Genomic DNA, 19,837 nt, shown 5'->3' with positions numbered 1-19,837 from the left:
TGGCTTGTGGCAAACTTTAAACAAGACTTTTTATGGATATCTTTGAGAAATGGCTTTCTTTTTGCCACTCCATATAGGCCAGATTTGTGCAGTGGACGACTGATTGTTGTTCTATGGACAGTCTCCCACCTCGGCTGTATATCTCTGCAGTTCATCCAGAGTGATCATGGGCCTCTTGGCTGCATCTCTGATCAGTCTTCTCCTTGTTTGAGCTGAAAGTTTAGAGGGACGGCCGGGTCTTGGTAGATTTGCAGTGGTCTGATACTCCTTCCATTTCAATATGATCGCTTGCAAAGTGCTCCTTGAGATGTTTAAAGCTTGGGAAATGTGTTTTTGTATCCAAATCTGGCTTTAAACTTCTCCACAACAGTATCTTGGACCTGCCTGGTGTGTTCCTTGGTCTTCATGATGCTATCTGCGCTTTAAACAGAACTCTAAGACTATCACAGAGCAGGTGCATTTATACGGAGACTTGATTACACACCGGTGGATTCTATTTATCATCATCAGTCATTTAGGTCAACATTGGATCATTCAGAGATCCTCACTGAACTTCTGGAGTGAATTTGCTGCACTGAAAGTAGAGGGGTCGAATAATATTGCACGCCCCACTTTTCAGTTTTTTTATTTCTAAAAAAAGTTTAAAATATCCAATAAATTTCGTTCCACTTCATGATTGTGTCCCACTTGTTGATTCTTCACAAAAAATTACAATTTCATATCTTTATGTTTGAAGCCTGAAATGTGGAAAAAGGTTGAAAAGTTCAAGGGGGCCAAATACCTTTGCAAGGCACTGTAGTTTCCAGTTATGGACTGTATGGGCTGCGGAGTGAGTGAGAGGTTTGAAACTTTACCAGTGTTTGATCTCGTAGAGAATAATAACATAATCAATAAGAGAAGACAAGATAATTGTCCTCAGCATACATGTTGAACCTGATTGTTTTGATATTTTATCTGGCTCTTGCAGATGTGACTATCAAAGAGGTTGGTCTAGAGGGAGCTCTATTCAGCCTGCTGGATCGGGAGTCAGACCCCCGGCTCCGGCGAGATATCAAGGACACGCTGGTCCACATGATGAGTTCCGCTGCCGAGAGTGAGCTGGCCCACTGGCTGAAGCTCTGCAAGGATGTGCTATCCGCCTCCTCAGGTGAGTTCTATTTTTAACAAAACTGAAAATTCAGCAATTATTGTGTTTGTGGTAAATACAACACATGAACATGCATACACAAAAATACTACGTACTCCAAACACCTGCCATGCTGTATCAAACATAAAAAACAGCATTATGTAGTCTTTAAATCAGTATAATGCTCCACTGGCTTGTTGTAGGATGAATAGTGTCTCCATCATTGCCACTTTGTCATTTGGCATGCCGACTTCTGTGATATATAACTTTGGTAACTCAGGACTTGCGAGAGTTACGTAAACAATGTAACCAAAGTCATATTCATTTCAAATCTCTTAGCTAATGTATGTTTAAAGCATGTCCATTAGGGGTGTCTTAAGATGTAAATTCCACTTCCTGACTGTAGGAGGAGCCCAGGAGCAAGAAATGCCAATTTTTGCATACTGCTGCTTTAAAGCTCTAAAATCATACACACTTTCAGATAGAATTTGTGCTCAGCCAACAGGTGAGTAATCCACCTGTAACAAAGCACAGTACTATGCAGAATCTGCATTTGACACTGTCCCTTTAATGGACAAAGGTCCATTAAAAAGTGTACTTAACATGTTAATTTACAAGCACATTAACCATGGCATTTGAAAATGCCTTTGAAAATGCCTCTCATCCGACCATGATGTGTATCACGGGGGGTCTTTGATCCTTCATGTTATTTCTTCTTTCTTCTCTGTCTCTGTCCTTTATTAAGTACTAATTATGTAAAGCTGCTTTGTGATGACAACAGTTGTAAAAAGCGCTATACAAATAAATCTGACTTGACTTGACTATTGGGTGCTTGTCTTCCTTCAAGACTCTGCAGCAGTGTCCCTAGTGGAGACTAATCAGGAAGAGTATACTGATGACTGCTCAGCCTTCCATGCCAAGCGTGAACACAGTGGACCTTTCAACAACCTGCGCTGGTCCACACGTGTGTTTGCAGTTGAGTGTGTGTGCCGCATCATAGTACAATGTGAGAACGGAGATCCAGCTCACTTTGACATGGTACTGGCTCAGGAGCAGCGTTTGCACGAGTCCACAGGTCAGAGGCCGTTCTGCCTGAAAAAGCTTTGGGTTATACAAATTCTCCTTGAGTCTTTGTCTCTGTTCAGGACATTTTCATAGATATTCTGTCTTGTTTAATAAACTTATTCTGTCTTGTTTTTGCTCTTTGTAGTGAGACCATTCTAGTTAATGTTACTATAAATTGATGTTACTATCTCAAACCTGCCACTGTCTGTCACACTCATCTACATCTCTTGCTTCCTAGATTTCCTGGTTCTTCATTTGGCCAATTTGGTGCGCATGGCTTTCATGTCAGCTACAGACCACAGCGAGCAGCTTCGGCTAGCTGGCTTACAGATGCTGTTGGTGATCATTCGCAAATTTGCCAGCATTCCTGAGCCTGAGTTTCCTGGGCACGTCATTCTTGAACAGTACCAGGCCAATGTAAGAGTTCAGGTTCAATACGTATGACAAATTGAGCAGTTAACACTGCAAGTGGGTTTAGCCCATGATGTATCTGGCTTTGATTCAGCGATCATGAGCGAGAGTGAGAGCAAATCTAGATTAGTTAGTGGTTAGATCACCAGGACCCAGATGGGGCACCCCTGCTCTAAAATATGCAGTGAAGTAGTGCTTTAGGTCTAGGATTGAAAGAAACTTGTGGAGTATGAGAGCTTGTTTGTTATTTTTGGATTCAGCAGAGAGAGAGGGAGCGTGCACATAAGAGAACAGTCTTTGCTACATTATATCAGGTTGTGTGTGTGCTTACTTAACACTGCCTTTGTCTAGCTTGACAAAACTAATTAGTTATTAGATGTTTATTGTACACCTGACACTTAACTTGCCTTTTAATTATAGAGGGTATTCATGTGACCTCACAGGTAGTGGGAGTTGCCTACTGAGTGGCAAAAGACTCAGTGGTAGCATTAGCGTTCAGTGTGAATGCTGCTAAAACACAAAGACATCAAAAATGAGACAGCTGTTGTGCGATTGACTGTACAAATTCAGTAAGAATTCTGAGCTATCCTTTTACAGACTTCAAAAAGTAAAGACAAACTGGAATCCAGGCACTGAAACGTGTAGTAGCGCACTGTTTGGTGAATTAAACAACATTGTTTGATAAAATAGGAAAGCAAGTAAACCTGGATATAGCATTAAACTAAATGTGCCTGAAAACAGTGGAAAACGCTCCTGAGACCCATTCACTCTCAGATATGAGGCTTAATCCTCTAAACGAGTGTAATTTGAGCCTCAGTCAGCTCGACGTTCCTGGCTACACAATTGGTTCTTTGGTAAATAGATTGATGGCTGTCAAATCCAACTACCTCTAACTTGAGCAGATAATGGCTTGTTTCATTCCCGGTTTGGTCGTTTCCAGCCAAAGCAGCCCTGTTGCAGAATGTTTTGTCACTCAGTCCGATTAAAGGGGGTGTGTTCCAGCTGGAATGTGAAAGCAATATATACCCTCTATTAAAAATAGAAATCTTTGCTGCAGGTTAGTTGTTCATCTTTTATAACTTGAATTTAGAGCTAATTTAAGTGTTTGTTTTATTCTTGTTACCTTTGCATATTATCTTGAAAGTATGTTATACTTACAGACTTTTTCATTTGAAGGTGGGAGCTGCTCTCAGACCTGCCTTTAGTGCAGATGCCCCTCCTGATGTCACAGCTAAAGCCTGTCAGGTGTGGCCCTTTAATTCAGCTTACATGGTTCATGGTACATGGTGTTTTTGTTCTCTGTTTTAAGTTTGTCTCCCCTTGACTAATTGACACACTGCTGAGCAGAAAGCTCACAGTTCACTAATGGTGTAATGGAATGTAAGCGAGCTCAAATGCAACTGTATGCTATGTGGCTGTCATTTGAAAAGGATAATCTTAAATTCACTTGGCAAACATGACACTCCACTTAGGTCTCCTTAAGCTTGCGCTTTTTTTTTTTTTTTTTTTTTTTTTTTTTAAAGATAAGTTGAATTCACTTGGGGTCTATTTGACCTACTTTTTCAGGCTAAGCTTTAGCTGTTTACCACAGTCCTTAAAAGAGCTCTTTCACAGGTTGCCTCGGGAGCACTGAGTTTATTTTTGTTGCGGTTGCTTTGATTGCTGTGCAGGTTTGCAGTGCATGGATCTCCAGTGGGGTCGTCAGTGATCTCCGGGACCTAAGGAGGGTACACCAGCTCCTGGCATCCTCGCTGGTCAAGGTTCAGGCGGGGCGAGATGTACCCAGCTCCCTCTATAATGAGAGCGCTTTCACCATGGAGACGCTGGCTGTGCTCAAAGCCTGGGCAGAGGTGAGGAGAACTTGGGGTTTTGTTGGTGCTTCATTCCCTGACCTACATTCTAGCCTGGTAGGAACAAGCCTGAGTCTTGTGAGTTTTCACTACAATCTCTGTGTATCGAATCTGGTGCTCTCCCACTAGCTAGATGGGCCTAGACTGCATGTAGGTTCCAAAAGCTCCAGCCTGTTTTGCATTCCTCTTTCTATGCCCTGTGTTTATGCCTTCATTTATATCAACTGACCCCAAAACCAGAACAATTTCTTGGTCATATTAAAATGGTTTGTATAGGTGTGGTAGTGTGGGTTGTGTGGACAAGCGCTTGGCATACAGCGATTTGGTGGTGATTTGGTGGTAAAAAAGCTTCCCTCAAAACCAGGTATGGAGTTCCAAAAGATGTAGTGCTTATTTATTGCCCCCAAATTCGACAAACACAAAACAAACAGCCATCAGCTATATACACTATATACACACTTCAGATTGGAGGTACGTCCGTCTCTGTACACACCCTCAACACAGCCTCTTCACTCCTAATCATCGGGCCGGCGCTACAGGAGTGCAGGACAGTCCAAGACAGCCAGACTGTTTATGCAACAGTTTATGCATGCATATATATATATACACACAGTTGAAACCAGAAGTTTACATACACTATATAAAACGACATACCATTTTTGTTTCTTTTTCTTTCTTTTTTTTCACAAATTGTCTGACAATTTAGAATAAACTTTTCCTGTTTTAAATCAATTAGATTACCAAAATTATTTCTATTTGCTAAATGACAGAATAATAAGAGAGGGAGATTTTTTTAAGGCTCATCCTTAATGCAATTTCCAGAGGACTGAAGGTGCCCCTTCATCTGTACAAACAACTATACGCAAGTACAAACAAGATGGGAATGTCCAGCCATCATATTGCTCAGGAAGGAGACTGATTCTGTGTCCCAGAGATGAACGTGCTTTGGTCCGAAATGTGCATATCAACCCAAGAACAAAAGCAAAAGACCTTGTGAAGATGCTGGCTGAAGCTAGTAAGGCATGTGCGAGCAAGGCAGCCTACAAACATGGCTCAGTTACACCAGTTCCCTCATTCCACCTCTCATTATTCTGGCATTTAGCAAATGGAAAAAATATAGTATACTTATTAGATATTTGTAAGATTGGCGGTAAATGGAGGAACTGCAAAATAAGAATTTAATTGTACAGTGTACTGCTCGTTTTTACTGTGCACATGACAACAAACTCTTGAATCTTGGTAGAACGCTACCACTGGTTTAGAAGGTTAGAAGGTTTACTCAGCCTCAAACCTTAAAAGTCTCTGGAGTATAAGTACTCGGCCAACAATGTTCTGTTCTTTTGAGACACACTAAGCCCCTTGGTTCTTCAAAGCCCTCCCTTCTGTCCATTCACCATTCTACCCCTTATATAGTCAACTTTTAGGTTATATCCTGTGCTAAACAGATGGGTTAATCTGGTATTGTTAAAGCTGTAAAATTCATTTAATCCACTTTAAGGCTGTCAGACATTGTTAAATAGTGACATTCTCTTGTTTGTTTGTTTATTAGTTTCTAGTTTAGGACTATCATCACTGCAGCTTAAATTTGAAAATTAAATGCAAGTAAAAGCTGCTGTGCTAAGGCAAGTTTATTTGATTACAGCCAGCTTACCTGTGCTGTTTAGACTGTAATGCAGAAATGTAAAGCAATTTCTGAATTGTTCATACAGTTTACACACTTCTGCTGTTAGCAAGATAGTTGGTAATATGCTAAATACAAGGTTGTAGACAGCGATAACAGCATTCCAACGGTTTGTTCAGGTCAGGTCGAATAGATCAGTGTATATGAAAATTTATCCAAGTAACAGGCTCTGGCATCCATGCTCTGTATAGTGTCCTCTTGTTTTTCTTCAACTTGTGAGGTTGCGTCAGTGCTACTGATGACAATACAGTGTGTGCAGAATTATTAGGCAAGTTGTATTTGAGAGGATTCTTTTTATTATTGAACAACAACTATGTTCTCAATCAATCTTAGGAGGATATCTGTTTGTGCAGGTATGCCTTGTCTATTACGCAAATATGTTTAGACAAGCCCCTCTGCATTTTTTTATTTTTTTTGTGTATATAAAATGTGGAATTATTTGTAACCTATACTTTTTCATTTAGATTTTTAACGTTTTGCTTACTGACTGTTTTTTATTACTCCCTCAATGAGCCTTGTTTTCATTGTCAGGCACAGTCACATGAAATGTTGCATAAAAAAATTGATGCCACATAAATGCTCATAAATGCACATAAATACAGACATTGCCCACAAAAATTATTCAGATTTACTCTTCCCTTTTTAATGCTTTGCAGATGATTGTGATCCAGCAAAACTATCCTTGCCTGGTCATGTTTATTTTGTTCCAGGTGTATATTGTGGCGGTGGAGAGCACCAAGCAGAAGGAGACTCCCATTGGGCGGCACCAGGAGCAGCATCAAGAACAGTGCGAGGATCCTGAAGCTGCTGGACCAGCAGGAGACGGACTACTGAAGCTGGTGCAGGGTGACTTGGCAACACTGAGCCGCCTGTGGCTAGCTGCACTGCAGGACTATGCGCTGCTAACGCTGCCTTCAGCCTATGCCAGCCAGCTTCCCAACACAGGTGCTAACAAAGAACATGGCAGAACATGGCAAAAGAAGCATTTGCTGGCAGATGTGAAAAAACCAATTTGACCAGATGTTACACCCAGAAGACATTGGTTATGTTCTTAGGTTTTGTGAGGATAAGAGTGATGAGAATAATACATGCTCTGTGTGTCTCAGGGGGCTCATTCTATACTGCAGAGACAGTGGAAGAGGCGCGTCCACACTACTTTGTCGCCTGGGCTCCAATCCTGCATGCCACTGCTCTCTGGCTCAACAGCACAGAGTTCATCATGGTGGATGAGGGACCCGCAAATCTCTCCAGGCCTGTAACCCCCACCTCCATGGGTCAGTCCACCACTTTGGCCAGCATCAAGTCCCCGGAGGACATAAACACTGAACGTCTTAACCTCATTCTGGGTGAGGAGCTTGTTCAGGTTGTTGTTGACAACCTAAATACAAAGAAATATTGAGTATTGACTTTAGCTCCATTTCAGAGTTGTTATTATTATTATTGTTATTGTTATTGTTATTGTTATAATTTAGCTTTATTTTATTTATCACGAACATCATACACTACACAACTACTAGTGAAATGCTTTGATAACTGTACGGACAAATAAAACCATAAGGATCAGTAGATTAAAATAAACTAAAAAAAAATAAAAATATATACAGATGTGCTAGTACACCCCCTTTATTTCTATGTCTGTATGGACATTTGGTGTTTTTTATCAATATTGAGAGATGGAGGTAATTAACTAAACCAATAAAAATGCAGAAATGTCCTTAAGATAAGATAAAATAATCCTTTATTAGTCCCACAGTGGAGAAATTCAGTGTCGCAGCAGAAAGGGATAGCAAGACACTCAGTTACAAAAATGTAGATAAATAAATTACACTTTACACACAATATAAATAAGAAATAAAAAAGCAATAACAATATTATTTACAGCCTTATTGCACATGACTCCTAATTGCACATGTGGGGGCTCCCTGCACTCCAAAGGACCTCAATCTCCTCAGTAGGTAGAGTCTGCTCTGGCCTTTCTTTTAGAGTGCAGCAGTGTTGACTGACCAGTCCAGTTTGATGAACACCTAGGTATTTATAAGAGTCCACACTCTCTACCTGTGGAAATCCACCACCTGTTCTTTGGTCTTTCCTGCATTTATCTGAAGGTGGTTCTGCAGACACCAGTCCACAAAGTCCTGAATATGTTCTCTGTACTCGCTGTCCTCCGTTCCTTGAGAGGCTTCTGTGCTACTGACCACCATATCAGAGACACAGTCCCGTGCCCTCACATACTGTGGTCGGTTGGTGAGGTAGTCCAGTATCCAGTTCGACAGGTGACTGTACACTCCACTATGTCCCAGCTTGTCCTTTAGGAGCCCTGGCTGTATGGTGTTAAAAGCACTGGAGATTTCACTGGAGATCTCACTCCAGGTGAGAAAGAGCTCTGTGTAGAAGATGGATAACCGCATCATCCACCCCGACACAAGGCTGGTAGGCAAACTGAAGAGGGTCCATGGATGGGCTCACCAGAGGGCGAATGTGGTTAAGGACCAGCCTCTCCAGTGACTTCATCAGATGAGAAGTCAGTGCCACCGGCCTGTAGGTCGTTTGGGTGCTGTGTTTTTGGCACAGGTACCACACAAGATGTTTTCCACAGCTGTGGTACTCTTCCCAATTTCAGGCTCATGTTGAACATATGCTCAACTACCCTGCACAGCTGATCTGCGCAGGACTTGAGGAGCCTGGCACTGAATCCATCAGAACCTGTAGCTTTCTTTGTCTTGATCTTTCTCAGCTCATTTCTCACCTGGGTTGTTGTGAAGGACAGGTTGGAGCAGGGGGGCTGGGTGCTGGAATGTGTGAATGGGAGGTTGGTGCTGCCAGACGATGAGCCAGTGGGGGAAGACTGTGAGCTAAACGTTGTGAGAGAGGGGGGAGGACAGCATGATGGTAGTGCTGCTGAGTGGGGATACAGCAGGTGTCTGTGTAGAGGGGGAGGGCTAGGTGATTGATCAAATCTGTTGAAAAATAGATTGAGATCATTCACCCACTTTTGGTCCCCCACCACCTGGGAGTTGGACTTTGTGTGGCCAGAAATGGTTTGAAGGCCTTTCCACACTCCCCTGACGTTGTTCTGCTGCAACTGTTCCTACAGCTTCTTCCTGTAGCTGGCTTTTCCCTCCCTGATCTTCCTTCTCAGTTCCCTCTGCACAGCTTTCAGCTCATCCTTATCATGAGATCTGAAGACCCTCTTTTTGTCTTTTAGGAGAGCTTTTATATCTGGATTAATCTATGGCTTGTTGTTGGAAAAACACCGAACAGTCTTGGTGGGGACAGTGTTCTCCACACAGAAGTTGACACAGTCTGTAATGCAGTGAGTGAGATTGTCAATGTCCTCCCCATTAGGATCACACAGTTCTTCCTACACCAGTGTTTGGAAGCCCTTCAGAGCCTCTTCAGACTCCTTAGACTATTTCTTCACTGTACGGGTGACAGCTGGTCCTCTATGTACAATGGGTTTGTACACAGGCAGAAGATGAACCAGATTGTGATCAGATCTTCCAAGGGGAGGGAGAGGAGATGAATTGTATGCCTCCTTTGTGTTGGCAAAAACAGGTCCAGTATTTTCATGTCTCTGGTGTGGCAGGTTACATACTGGGAAACGGTGGACAGAGAAACATGAATTGAAGTCTCCAGAGATAAGAAGGAGGGCCTGCGGGTGCTGTGTCTGCAGCCTGCACACAGCTGAGTGCAGGACATCACAAGCCGAGTCAGCGTTAGCAGGGGGGGGGGTATGCAGCTATCATAATAACAGATAGTATGTAATTATGTCATAGAAATGCATTTTCTTATGAGAAAAAAGTTATATATCCTAATAACTAATTTCCTTCCTTGGCTGAAATAGCTTCAGTTAGACATTTTCTATAATGATCTACCAATCTCTGACATCAACTGGGAGAAAGTGTTTCCCACTAATCCGTGCAGAATACTTTGAGCTGTGTGACATTTCAGCTTTAGTTTGTAAACAGATGGTCTCACATTTTCCTCCATAAAGAATTCCTAGTGGAGTCTATGTTGGAGAGCTCTCAAGGCCATACTGCAGAAAAGCAGCCCCAAGCTATGTCCACCTCCATGCATTACAGTTGATATGGGTTCATATGCTCAAATGCTATGTCTGGTTTACGCAAAACATGTCTTTTGTTACTGCATCCAATGCAAATTTGTTCCTGGTTTTGCTCTAGGTGTTCTCTGGAAACGGTTGTCCTCCTTGCACACCTCCTATGATAATCAGTGATCCTGCTATGACATTCAAGGATTGTTGGAGACGTCTTTATGAATTTTATGGTCTACTGTTGGACTGAACTTGTTAGGATGGTCTGACCTAGCGTTTGAAATAGTAAAAAAATGTGGGGATATCCTGACTTTTTCCTTAGTAATAGTATTTTTTATTGATAACATTTTACAAATGCATTTGATGACTTTAGTTAAATGTGGTAAGTTATGCATATATATGCTTGTATTCATGTTGGACTTTGTCCAACTTACAGATTCAGGGCCTGAATGGCCTGTGGTGAAAAAGCTCATCCTCTCTGTGTTTGCTTTCAGTGAAAGTACTTCCCTGACTACCTTATTATGATTGTTATTGTTGTTGTTATTATTATTATTATTGTTGTTAATGGCTCTGTTAATTAATGTTCTCTGCCTTCACATATGTAGGTATCAGTGTAGAGTTCCTGTGCTCACCCCACTCTCAGAACCAAATGGAGAACATCACCTCATGTCTTTACGCCCTGCAGGCCTTACTTGATGTGCCTTGGCCCCGTTCAAAAGTGGGCAATGACCAGGTACGGTGCCCTGTTTTGTTTCTTGTATCTGTCTACTTTTTCATAGTTCTCAGTCTGACAGTCAGAGTCTGTCTGTCTGTAGGCACTGAGCGTGGAGCTTCTCAGTGTGCTGCACAGGCTGATCGTGACACGGGAATCCCCAGGGATTCAGCTAGCTGTGCTAGAGCTGGTGCGGCAAGTGGTGTGCGCGGCTCAGGAGCATGTCAAAGAGAAACGGCACAGTGCAGAAGGTAAGGCCTGAGCACATAAACAGGCACTAAGAAAGGTCAATACATGGCTGGATTTAATCACATCAAGTGAAAGTATTTTGCTGTATGGTTTATTGGCTTATTTGTGTTGTTGCTTGTGTACTTGCTTGCGATTTTAGATCTGCAGATAACTGAACACCCTCTGTACATTACAGAAAATAAAATTGAGGAAAAAAGGAGCTGTTTGGCCAGGAATGCCAACACTAGCTTATAGTAACCCTCAATTAGCTTGTAAGACCTTTATATGACAACCTTGGCTCTGTCTGTTCTGTCCAGTGGATGACGGTGCTGCTGAGAAGGAGACGGTGCCAGAGTTCGGAGAGGGTCGAGACACAGGTGGACTAGTCCCTGGGAAGTCTCTTGTTTTTGGAGCTCTGGAGCTTTGTCTCTGTACCCTGGTCCGAAAGTTACCACAGCTCAGTCCACGGCTGTCGGGCAGCCCCAATGGGCAAGGAGGCATGCCCTGGTCCCTCAACGACAATGACTGCAGGCTAGTCACTTCTGCTTTGGGGATCCTCTCGGAGTTGCCTTCCATCTGCTCGCCTGAGGGTAAGAGAGATATCTAGATTACGATATTACAGTTTAAAGGTGCCATACAATTTTAGATCCATTCAAATAGTTTGTTAAGTAAAAGAATTAAGCTAATTAAAAGCTATATTGACAATATGTGTGGTTTAATTTTGTATGGTCATTTTTAATATTAAATTAGAACTAAAGTATCCAATATCATAAGTTCTAAGTTCATAAGTTAAGTGCTAAAATCACCAATAAAAGTAAATGATAATTATGGTAGTCTCCTATTTTACTTCAACAAATTTCACTGTGCTGCACCATCTAGGTAGATAGCAGAAAGGATGAACAGATAATACAGCATTTCCTTCAACAACCATAACCCAGATTGCTCCTATAGTGCATGTGATATAGTATAGTATAAGTGTAAATATTACACTTAAAATGTGGCGCCCTCTATGAATGTAGTTTAGTTTTCAGTGTGTATTCTGGTTATTTGGTGGTTATGAATGTGTTATGGAGAGTCACTACTGTTTTATCAGGTAGCGTGTCCGTGTTGCCTACGGTGTTGTATCTGCTGTTGGGGGTGCTAAAAGAAGTGGTGAAGGACTCTGGTTCTACAAGCAGAGGAGTGCTGGTGTCCGGAGCTCTGCAGGCACTGCGAAATGTCTTGTCATCTCCCATGAGCAGAGCTGAGAAGAGTCGTGCTGCTTGGGTCGAGCTGCTGCGATCTGCTCTCAGTACGCTGCTGGAGAGCTGGGATACAGGTAGTGTGCACACGCTCATCTCTGCATCTATTCTGATCACAAATAAAAAGTATAGATATTCTGTACTGTAAAAACACATGTACATTGGTGTAAACTTTGCCAGCTACTAATATATATTTAATCCATGTTTTAAATGCTAAATATGACTTAACTCTTCTAGACAGACAACTGTTTGAGAGAAAACAGATTGAAAAAAAAATACTGAGCCTTAGATCTGTTGTTTGTCTTTCCTAGATAAGACAGTGGCTGTTGTAGATGAGGTCACCTTGTTGACAGCACTCACCATCTTCCTGCTGTCTGCCAGTGCTGAGGTCACCACTGTCGAGCCACTGCAGTCACTCTGCGTCAGCAAATTCCAAGCCAGTCTTGAGTCCAAAGACCCCATGGTGAGGAAGAGAGTATTGCTACAGAACACAGCAGAGAATATAGCATTTCATCAAATAAGGGAAAGCAAAGACTTGAGATTTATTTAACTAAAGTTAATAAGTGTGTGTGTGTAACTTAATATATATTTTTAATATACAGCTTGTATAATAACACATTATGTGTAAACAGTTTACACATTTTGTTCCCTTTTGGACCCTCGATGTGACTGTTCCCTCTATAGGTGCTGAGTAGGAGTTACCAGTTGTTGGCGTCAGTGTTTCAGGGTCCAACAGCAGTAGCCGGGCCATTTATCCAGGCACTGGGTAAACCGCTAATGGCTCATTTGCAGCAAGTGGAGAAGAGTCGCCCTCAGACAGCTGCTGAGCTCCAGGCAGTGCAGGATGGAGTCCGAGCAATGGAAGCACTGGTGCTTGCTGCGGAGGAAACTCACCGTCAGTATTTCTCAAAGTGTTTGACTTTAGTTAAGTTAGTTATGTGGATTTGCCCTATGCAGGTCTGTTTTTGAGGGTACCTTGAGTTTATCTACAGTGATCATCTGGGCCTGTAGAGGCTAAACTCTCTTAGGTGTTTAGCCTCTACTGGCTGAGACGCTCTATTACCTTATCTATATTTAACATGTAATATTTGTTTGCAAATAAGCCCAAAATTCTTAAGTATTCAACTGTATATTCTAAAAAATAAAAACTTTTTTATATAATTTAAATTTCTAAACTTTAGACTAAACTCTGTGACCACTTAAAAGCATTGACTTCAAATTGCATAGTCAAAAAGTCAAAGACTAGATGCATTTACATAGTAGTTGTCTATATTCTATATTGCAATATAATAAAGTTGGACGGTTTTGATGTATACACTATAGGAACAAAAGTATTGGGACACCTGCTTATTTATTGTTTCTTCCAAAAATGATGGAGCGGCATCGTTCCAGAGAACACAGTTCCACTGTTCCACAGCTCAATGCTGGAGACTTTAAACCCTTCCAGGCCCTAGACCCCTGGGCATGATGCCAATAGGTTAATTTTTGTCTGCTCCAAAGTGTCCTGTTCTATCTGCAATACTTCTCAACAGAGACAGGATGAGCTGTTGCACATCTGTGTCAGCAATGGGAGCAACCTAAAGTAGCAGAATGTGTTTCGTTAGAAGTATCCACAAACATTAGGACATATAATCTGTCGTGGTATAGTGAATTGATTATTTTTACATTTTTAGGACTCCAAATAGAAACTGAAAAGGAAACAGTGAACACATGTTTGTATTTTACTATGTGTGTTCGTGTGGCTGCGTGTGTGCCAGCCAACCGTCGCTACAGCCAAGCGTCTGTGATGCATACATTTGCGCTTAATTTACTTTAGTTTCAGCTTGACCGTATGAGCCGTATTAACTGATGTTAACACTCATAAGGATGCACAGCACAGCCGTCAAATATTAGTTCTAGCGGCATGTAACATGCTGGACGTCACAGAAGAGAATAAATTTTTTTTACAGACGTGTATGTTAATGCCTTTTTTATGCAGGACATCATAGTCAGACACACTGGGAATACATTTAAGTGAATATATAAATGGATTCCAGCCAAAGTATATCCAGATGTAATTCAGACATGAAACACATGTTTATGCATGGTGTGAAAAGCTCCTTGTGTACTTGTGATCTTTTCAGAGAGCAGAAACTGGGTCACATAGATAGCAAGTTGGCCTTAGAAGAGGGTTTACGGTGACCATTGAGACGAAAATGAAGGAACAAATATATTTATTTAAATCATTTCAACACACCACTAAACTTCCGCTTAAACTAAGAATAGGGTGCTGCTAAAAACGTTCTGATCTGAAATATGGTGAACCTAGACAAAGAGCGTCCAATTAAGCAAATGATGCAAAAGCATTATCGTTTTTATTTATTGAGCAAAATTATCCACCACTACATATCTTTGTTTGTGAAGAAGTGTGCTTTCAGTAACTGGTGTGAGCCCATTGAACAGTAATGACTGCCAAATGTTTCTGAGCAGATTGGAGGAAATTTGGCCCATTTCTCCTTACAAAACTGCTTTAACTCTGCTGAGCTTCTTGCATGAACTGCTCGGTTTAGGTCCATCTACAGCATTTCAAATGATTTAAAGTCTGGACAACTTTTTCATTCCAAAATATTGAATTTCACCTGCATGAACCATTTCTTTGTAGACTTACTTATGTGCTTAGGTTCACGGTTTGTTGCGTGCCCCACTTACAATTAAGCTTCAGTTCACACACGGCCCCACGAACCGCACAGATGTCTTTGTGAATTTAAGGGCCAATACAGTTATTGGAAGCATCCTTGGAGACTCCAGTGCTGAAATTCCTTTATTTGTATGTCATCTGCCTTACGCTGGATTGGTGGAGGCCAAATGCTTTGATAAATGATAATGATTTGGTAAACTTTGAAAATTATTAGAAATCTACTTTGTTTGAGCCATTTTCACTTCAGCACACAGGTTTATGGAATACCAGACTTTTGATTGTGAAAAACACAAGTTTATGTTCTGGAAACTGGCCTGCTAATCTCATCTTTTAGGCGTGTTAAGTCCTTACCCTCCTAGTGTCGGGAGCATTGCCAGTGCTGGGGGAGATAAATACAAGCGAGTTAATTGGCAGTAATAGAGAAAATTTCAACAACCAGATTAACAGGAAAAAAGGCCAGAAAAGAAAACCAAACAGATTAGTACTGTTCTCTCTATGTGCAGTGGAGAGGAGGGAGACAAGGACATTATTGTTACCATAGCAACACCATGCAAATATAATCTTTGAGTGCTCCGCATGTGGACACTTCGTATGACTGCGTGCACCAAACCATGATGCCTGTACCTTGACTGTTCATACGTACCAAGTGTTTTATATGACCCTGAACATTGCTGCTGTCTCATGGTACAGGTCCCCAGTTGGTGGCTGTCCTATTACCCATCCTGGTCTCCTTCTTGCTGGACGAGAACACTCTGGGCTCAGCGTCTGTGGCTTCCCGCTCTCTACACGAGTCTGCTCTGAGAGACCTGATGCGGCTTGGGCCCCAGCATTCCAGTGTCTTCAAAGCGCTCATGGCTTCTGCTCCCCACATGAAGGCCCGGCTAGAGGCAGCCATCAAGGGCAACCAGGAGAGTGTGAGAGCCAAATCTACACCAGCTCATGTCCCTAGCAAAAATGCCCCCAGCATCCAACTCAAGACCAACTTCCTGTGAATCTTAAAATGTTTTTAGAAAAATTTGAAGTAATCCTGCTTCTTAGACGGTGGGTTGTTCTGATGTTAGTATTGATTTTAAAACGGCATTAACCTCTGTGAGGAACTTTTAATCAGGATACCGTTAGTGAAGGTTTTGTTTTAATACACTGTGACTTTTTTTTTCTTTACTATTTTACTTCTCACCTGCAGATAAACTTCAGATGTCGTTCATATTTATCATAATGTAAATTGTAATATCTGAATACCTCAGTAATGTTCTCAGTCTGGCAAATAGCAACTGGTTGTGAGAAGACTGGTGTGCTTGCTTTTACCCAGTATTTCCTAATCTTGCTCCTGGAGGACGTCAGCATTTTAAATTGTAGTGGTTTTAGTGTACACTGTTGTATTATGCCTGGAGCACATGGGTTTCATGTTCAGTGTGCCATAGCAGGGAAAAACACTTAAACAGTGCAATGCAGGACCAAGATTAAGAAATGCTGTTCCAGTTCATGTAGACACATGTATCATTTATAGTCTTGTGGCACCTTAGTATCAACTTTCAGCTAAAGCCTGATTCATAACCACACATTTTCATATCACTACAGAACTAACTACTCCTCTGGGAGCTCATTTGCCAGCATTCTTTGGAATTACACCACTGCATTTTTTTAAAGCAGTACTAATACAGTTCTGTGCATTTTCAGCACAAACTAATTCCTCTTTAAATGCATGGACATACTACAGCCTGGAATCACTGCACTGTATTGATACAATGCACTGTATTGCTCCATTTACAGCTCCCTTTGTAAAAGCTACTGCACTAACACTTGCACTGCAACCTCCATGTAGTCAGGCGTGGTGTTGCGCTATTCCTTCAACTCTTTAGTGACGCATCGACAACGGATTACTCTTCATAGGTTTTAACATTTTGCACTGCTGGTTGTTGACTAGAATGTAAAGGATAAAATGATAAAAGTGATTTAAGGTTGTTTTAATCTTACAATTGCTTCTGATGACCGTCTTATTTAGACAGTTGAGGCAGAGCTGAGGTGGGGAAGCTGAGGTGCTTTTCCTGCTCAAATGCACACCTCTCCTGTTAACAGGTTTATTTGTTGTGTTGGAGCAGGGAAGTTGCACAGCAAACTACGCTCCCCTCAGATCGCCACCCCTGCCTTAGATGGTACAGAATCCAGGCTTTACTAATCAATCTGATGAATTGTAACTGACCCATAAGGGGGTGAATTAATACTGTATTTGTAACCATACCACATTTTGTATCCTGTAAAATGAACCGAAACATGGTACAACATTAACGGTTATTTTCTGATGACATGTTTGGAAGTATAAAGCAAATTTTCTGTCAATATTAAAACAGTTAATCAATGTTTGTTTGTATCTTGGTTTCTTGCTTGCCGTTTTTATATATCTGAAATAACTACACATTACATCACATTCAAAATGAATTACAGATCAGTACAGCACAAAAATCTCAGTTCAGACCTGAAGAGCAAGCTGACCACTATGGCCCAGCCATGCCACTTTGCCATCCGTGGTCGGAGTCCGAGAGCGCTCAATTGGCCGTGGTCTCTCCGGGTGGGTAGATGGCGCTTTCTCTCCTCATTACTCTTAAGCAATGTTAGCTGGTGCAGTGCAGCTTGGGACCTGGCTCTGTCCTCCAAGTATGTTGACTACCCGACAATGTAACATCGGGCGCAGTTTGAAAGAGGTGGTGGCTGATTTCACATGACTTCCTTACCTTTCTACTGTCAGGAGCATTCCTTGTGCTAGGGAAAGCTACAGATGGGTTAATTCAATAGGCAAGATTCAATAAACAAATTAAAAAGATCTGACAGTGTTTCTCATATTGTACCTCCACTGTTCAGCGTTCGTTGGAGAGTTAGAATGTAAATACAAATTTACAAGTGAAAATTTACAAATGTCATTGAGTAAATTAATATTCAAACAGTGCAAATACTGTGTATCTCTTAGTGTAGCTCAACACACACAGCCACAATTAGGGGGAAGACTGCTGACTTGTCCGTTGACACCCTAAAGAAGGTCATTGCAGAAAGGCTGGCTGTTTGTAGAGTGCTATAAACAAAAACTTGGTGGGAAAAAGGAGCATGAGCAACAGGAATGACTGCAGCCTTGAGAGGATTGTCAAGAAAAGTCTAATTAAGGATTTGGACTGAGACTAGATTCAGTGCATCAGGAGCCACCACACACAGATGTCTCTAAGAAAGGGACTACAACTGCTGCTTTCCCAATATCAACCCACTCCTGAACCAGAGACAGGGTCAGAAGAACTGTACTGTTGCTCAGTTGCTTAAAGTCCTCTTTTCAGATGAATGTAATGTTTACATTTTATTTGGAAATTAAGTTCCTAGAGTCTGGATGAAGAGTGGAAAGGCACAAAACCCAAAGTGGCTGAGGTCCAGTGTGAAGGTGTGAGGCTGCCATGTTATCTGCTGGTGTTGGCCCACTGTATTTTATCAAATTTAAAGTCTACCAGGATATTTTAGAGCACTTCAGGCTTCAAGACAACCATATATACCATTTGTGACAGACACAGATGGAATTTGGCTTCCGCTTTTATCCCATCCGTGCAGAGAACACACAGTGGACAGTGAGCCCACGTGCCCGGAGCGGTGGGCAGCCATTGCTGTGGTGCCCGGGGAGCAGACAGGGTAAAGGGCCTTGCTCAAAGACCCGACAGTGGCAGTGACTTTTTCAGCAGCACTTGGTGCCTGTCCACAGTGCCAAAATGACTACCAATAGTTTACAAACCTCGACCTAACAATACAGACAAGTTAAAAGCCACCATGAAAGCCACCGTGGGCTTCAACTGTTCATTTGTTTTCTTTCACTATTGTCCGGAATGAATTGTACAGATAAATTGCAGAACCACTAGGCATCCCTGCAGTGTCTCATCAATCCTGAAGCCACTGAACATCTGGCTTAAAAATCCAACCAAACTAGCGTCAGCGCTTAAAACAGACTGTTCCCAAAAGTCCAACCCAATGCAGCTGTAGTTAAAAAAAAAAAAGTTTTCCACCTTCGACATACACCATTAGTCGAATAAAGTGAGAGCAGCAAAATCTCAGATTACCTCAGCAAATCAGCCATTTGCCCTTATCCTGATGTCACATTTAATGTTTTAGATCAAATATATTTTTTTATATAATAAATAATATAGGTTCTATAAAGGCTATATAAATATAAAGACTCTGGATGTCAGACACCAGTAATAAAAATAATGATATGCGTGCTTGTCAGGCTAGGAACTCTAACCTACCATTTGGGGGGATGTAATGCTACATCAGCATTTAGTTAAAGTTTAAATAAAATAAAAATGGATAGATAAACTATTTTTCTGAAACTGACATTCATGTTCACTACTGAGAAGCTGAACCAATTGATTTTTTAAAACAAACACGGTAAATTAATTTCAGTATTTACATGATGTATTTATTTATATAATATTACACGTTTCTGGTGTGTTGAATATTTCTTCTAGATCTTCTGTGTTAAATGATAATGTGATGTGTTTTTAATGTGCAAATATTTCCTTCTCTCTCGTTGTTATAGAAACGATCCGTTCAATGAATCAAAAACCCCAATCAAGACATCATTGATTCAGAACACAATTCTGTTCAAGGAGAGTCTGATGTTACGGCGGCAGCATATTCGGAATACATAAACCAGTCTGCAAAGATAAAGATGAATGAAGATGAATTTGGAAGTTGATATTAATAAATTACTATTGTGGTATTATATTGCGTGTCTATATAAAAGTTACATTGCAAAAAAAACCTTAAAGTC

The 19,837-nt window shown here is 41.3% G+C and overlaps 1 protein-coding gene across 3 annotated transcripts in view; it reads left to right on the top strand.

Moving 5' to 3' along the window:
• The window catches only part of heatr5a (HEAT repeat containing 5a), a 49,214-nt gene extending 31,815 nt beyond the window's left edge, over positions 1-17,399 (top strand). For all 3 annotated transcript variants that reach the window (XM_072689827.1, XM_072689823.1, XM_072689826.1), the window contains 14 exons: positions 968-1,147; positions 1,974-2,201; positions 2,430-2,608; positions 3,779-3,847; positions 4,273-4,452; positions 6,844-7,078; positions 7,240-7,479; positions 10,790-10,917; positions 11,000-11,147; positions 11,442-11,714; positions 12,218-12,442; positions 12,677-12,828; positions 13,050-13,260; positions 15,733-17,399. In XM_072689827.1, coding sequence (XP_072545928.1) covers positions 968-1,147; positions 1,974-2,201; positions 2,430-2,608; positions 3,779-3,847; positions 4,273-4,452; positions 6,844-7,078; positions 7,240-7,479; positions 10,790-10,917; positions 11,000-11,147; positions 11,442-11,714; positions 12,218-12,442; positions 12,677-12,828; positions 13,050-13,260; positions 15,733-16,034 — 2,750 coding nt within the window. In that variant the 3' untranslated portion in view covers positions 16,035-17,399. The remainder of the gene's footprint in view (positions 1-967; positions 1,148-1,973; positions 2,202-2,429; positions 2,609-3,778; positions 3,848-4,272; positions 4,453-6,843; positions 7,079-7,239; positions 7,480-10,789; positions 10,918-10,999; positions 11,148-11,441; positions 11,715-12,217; positions 12,443-12,676; positions 12,829-13,049; positions 13,261-15,732) is intronic.
• The last annotated feature ends 2,438 nt before the right edge of the window (positions 17,400-19,837 follow it).

The sequence above is a fragment of the Salminus brasiliensis genome, chromosome 10 (genome assembly GCF_030463535.1).
Source record: "Salminus brasiliensis chromosome 10, fSalBra1.hap2, whole genome shotgun sequence".
In the NCBI taxonomy this organism is placed as follows: Eukaryota; Metazoa; Chordata; class Actinopteri; order Characiformes; family Bryconidae; genus Salminus; species Salminus brasiliensis.
This window is presented reverse-complemented; position numbering and strand designations above follow the sequence as displayed.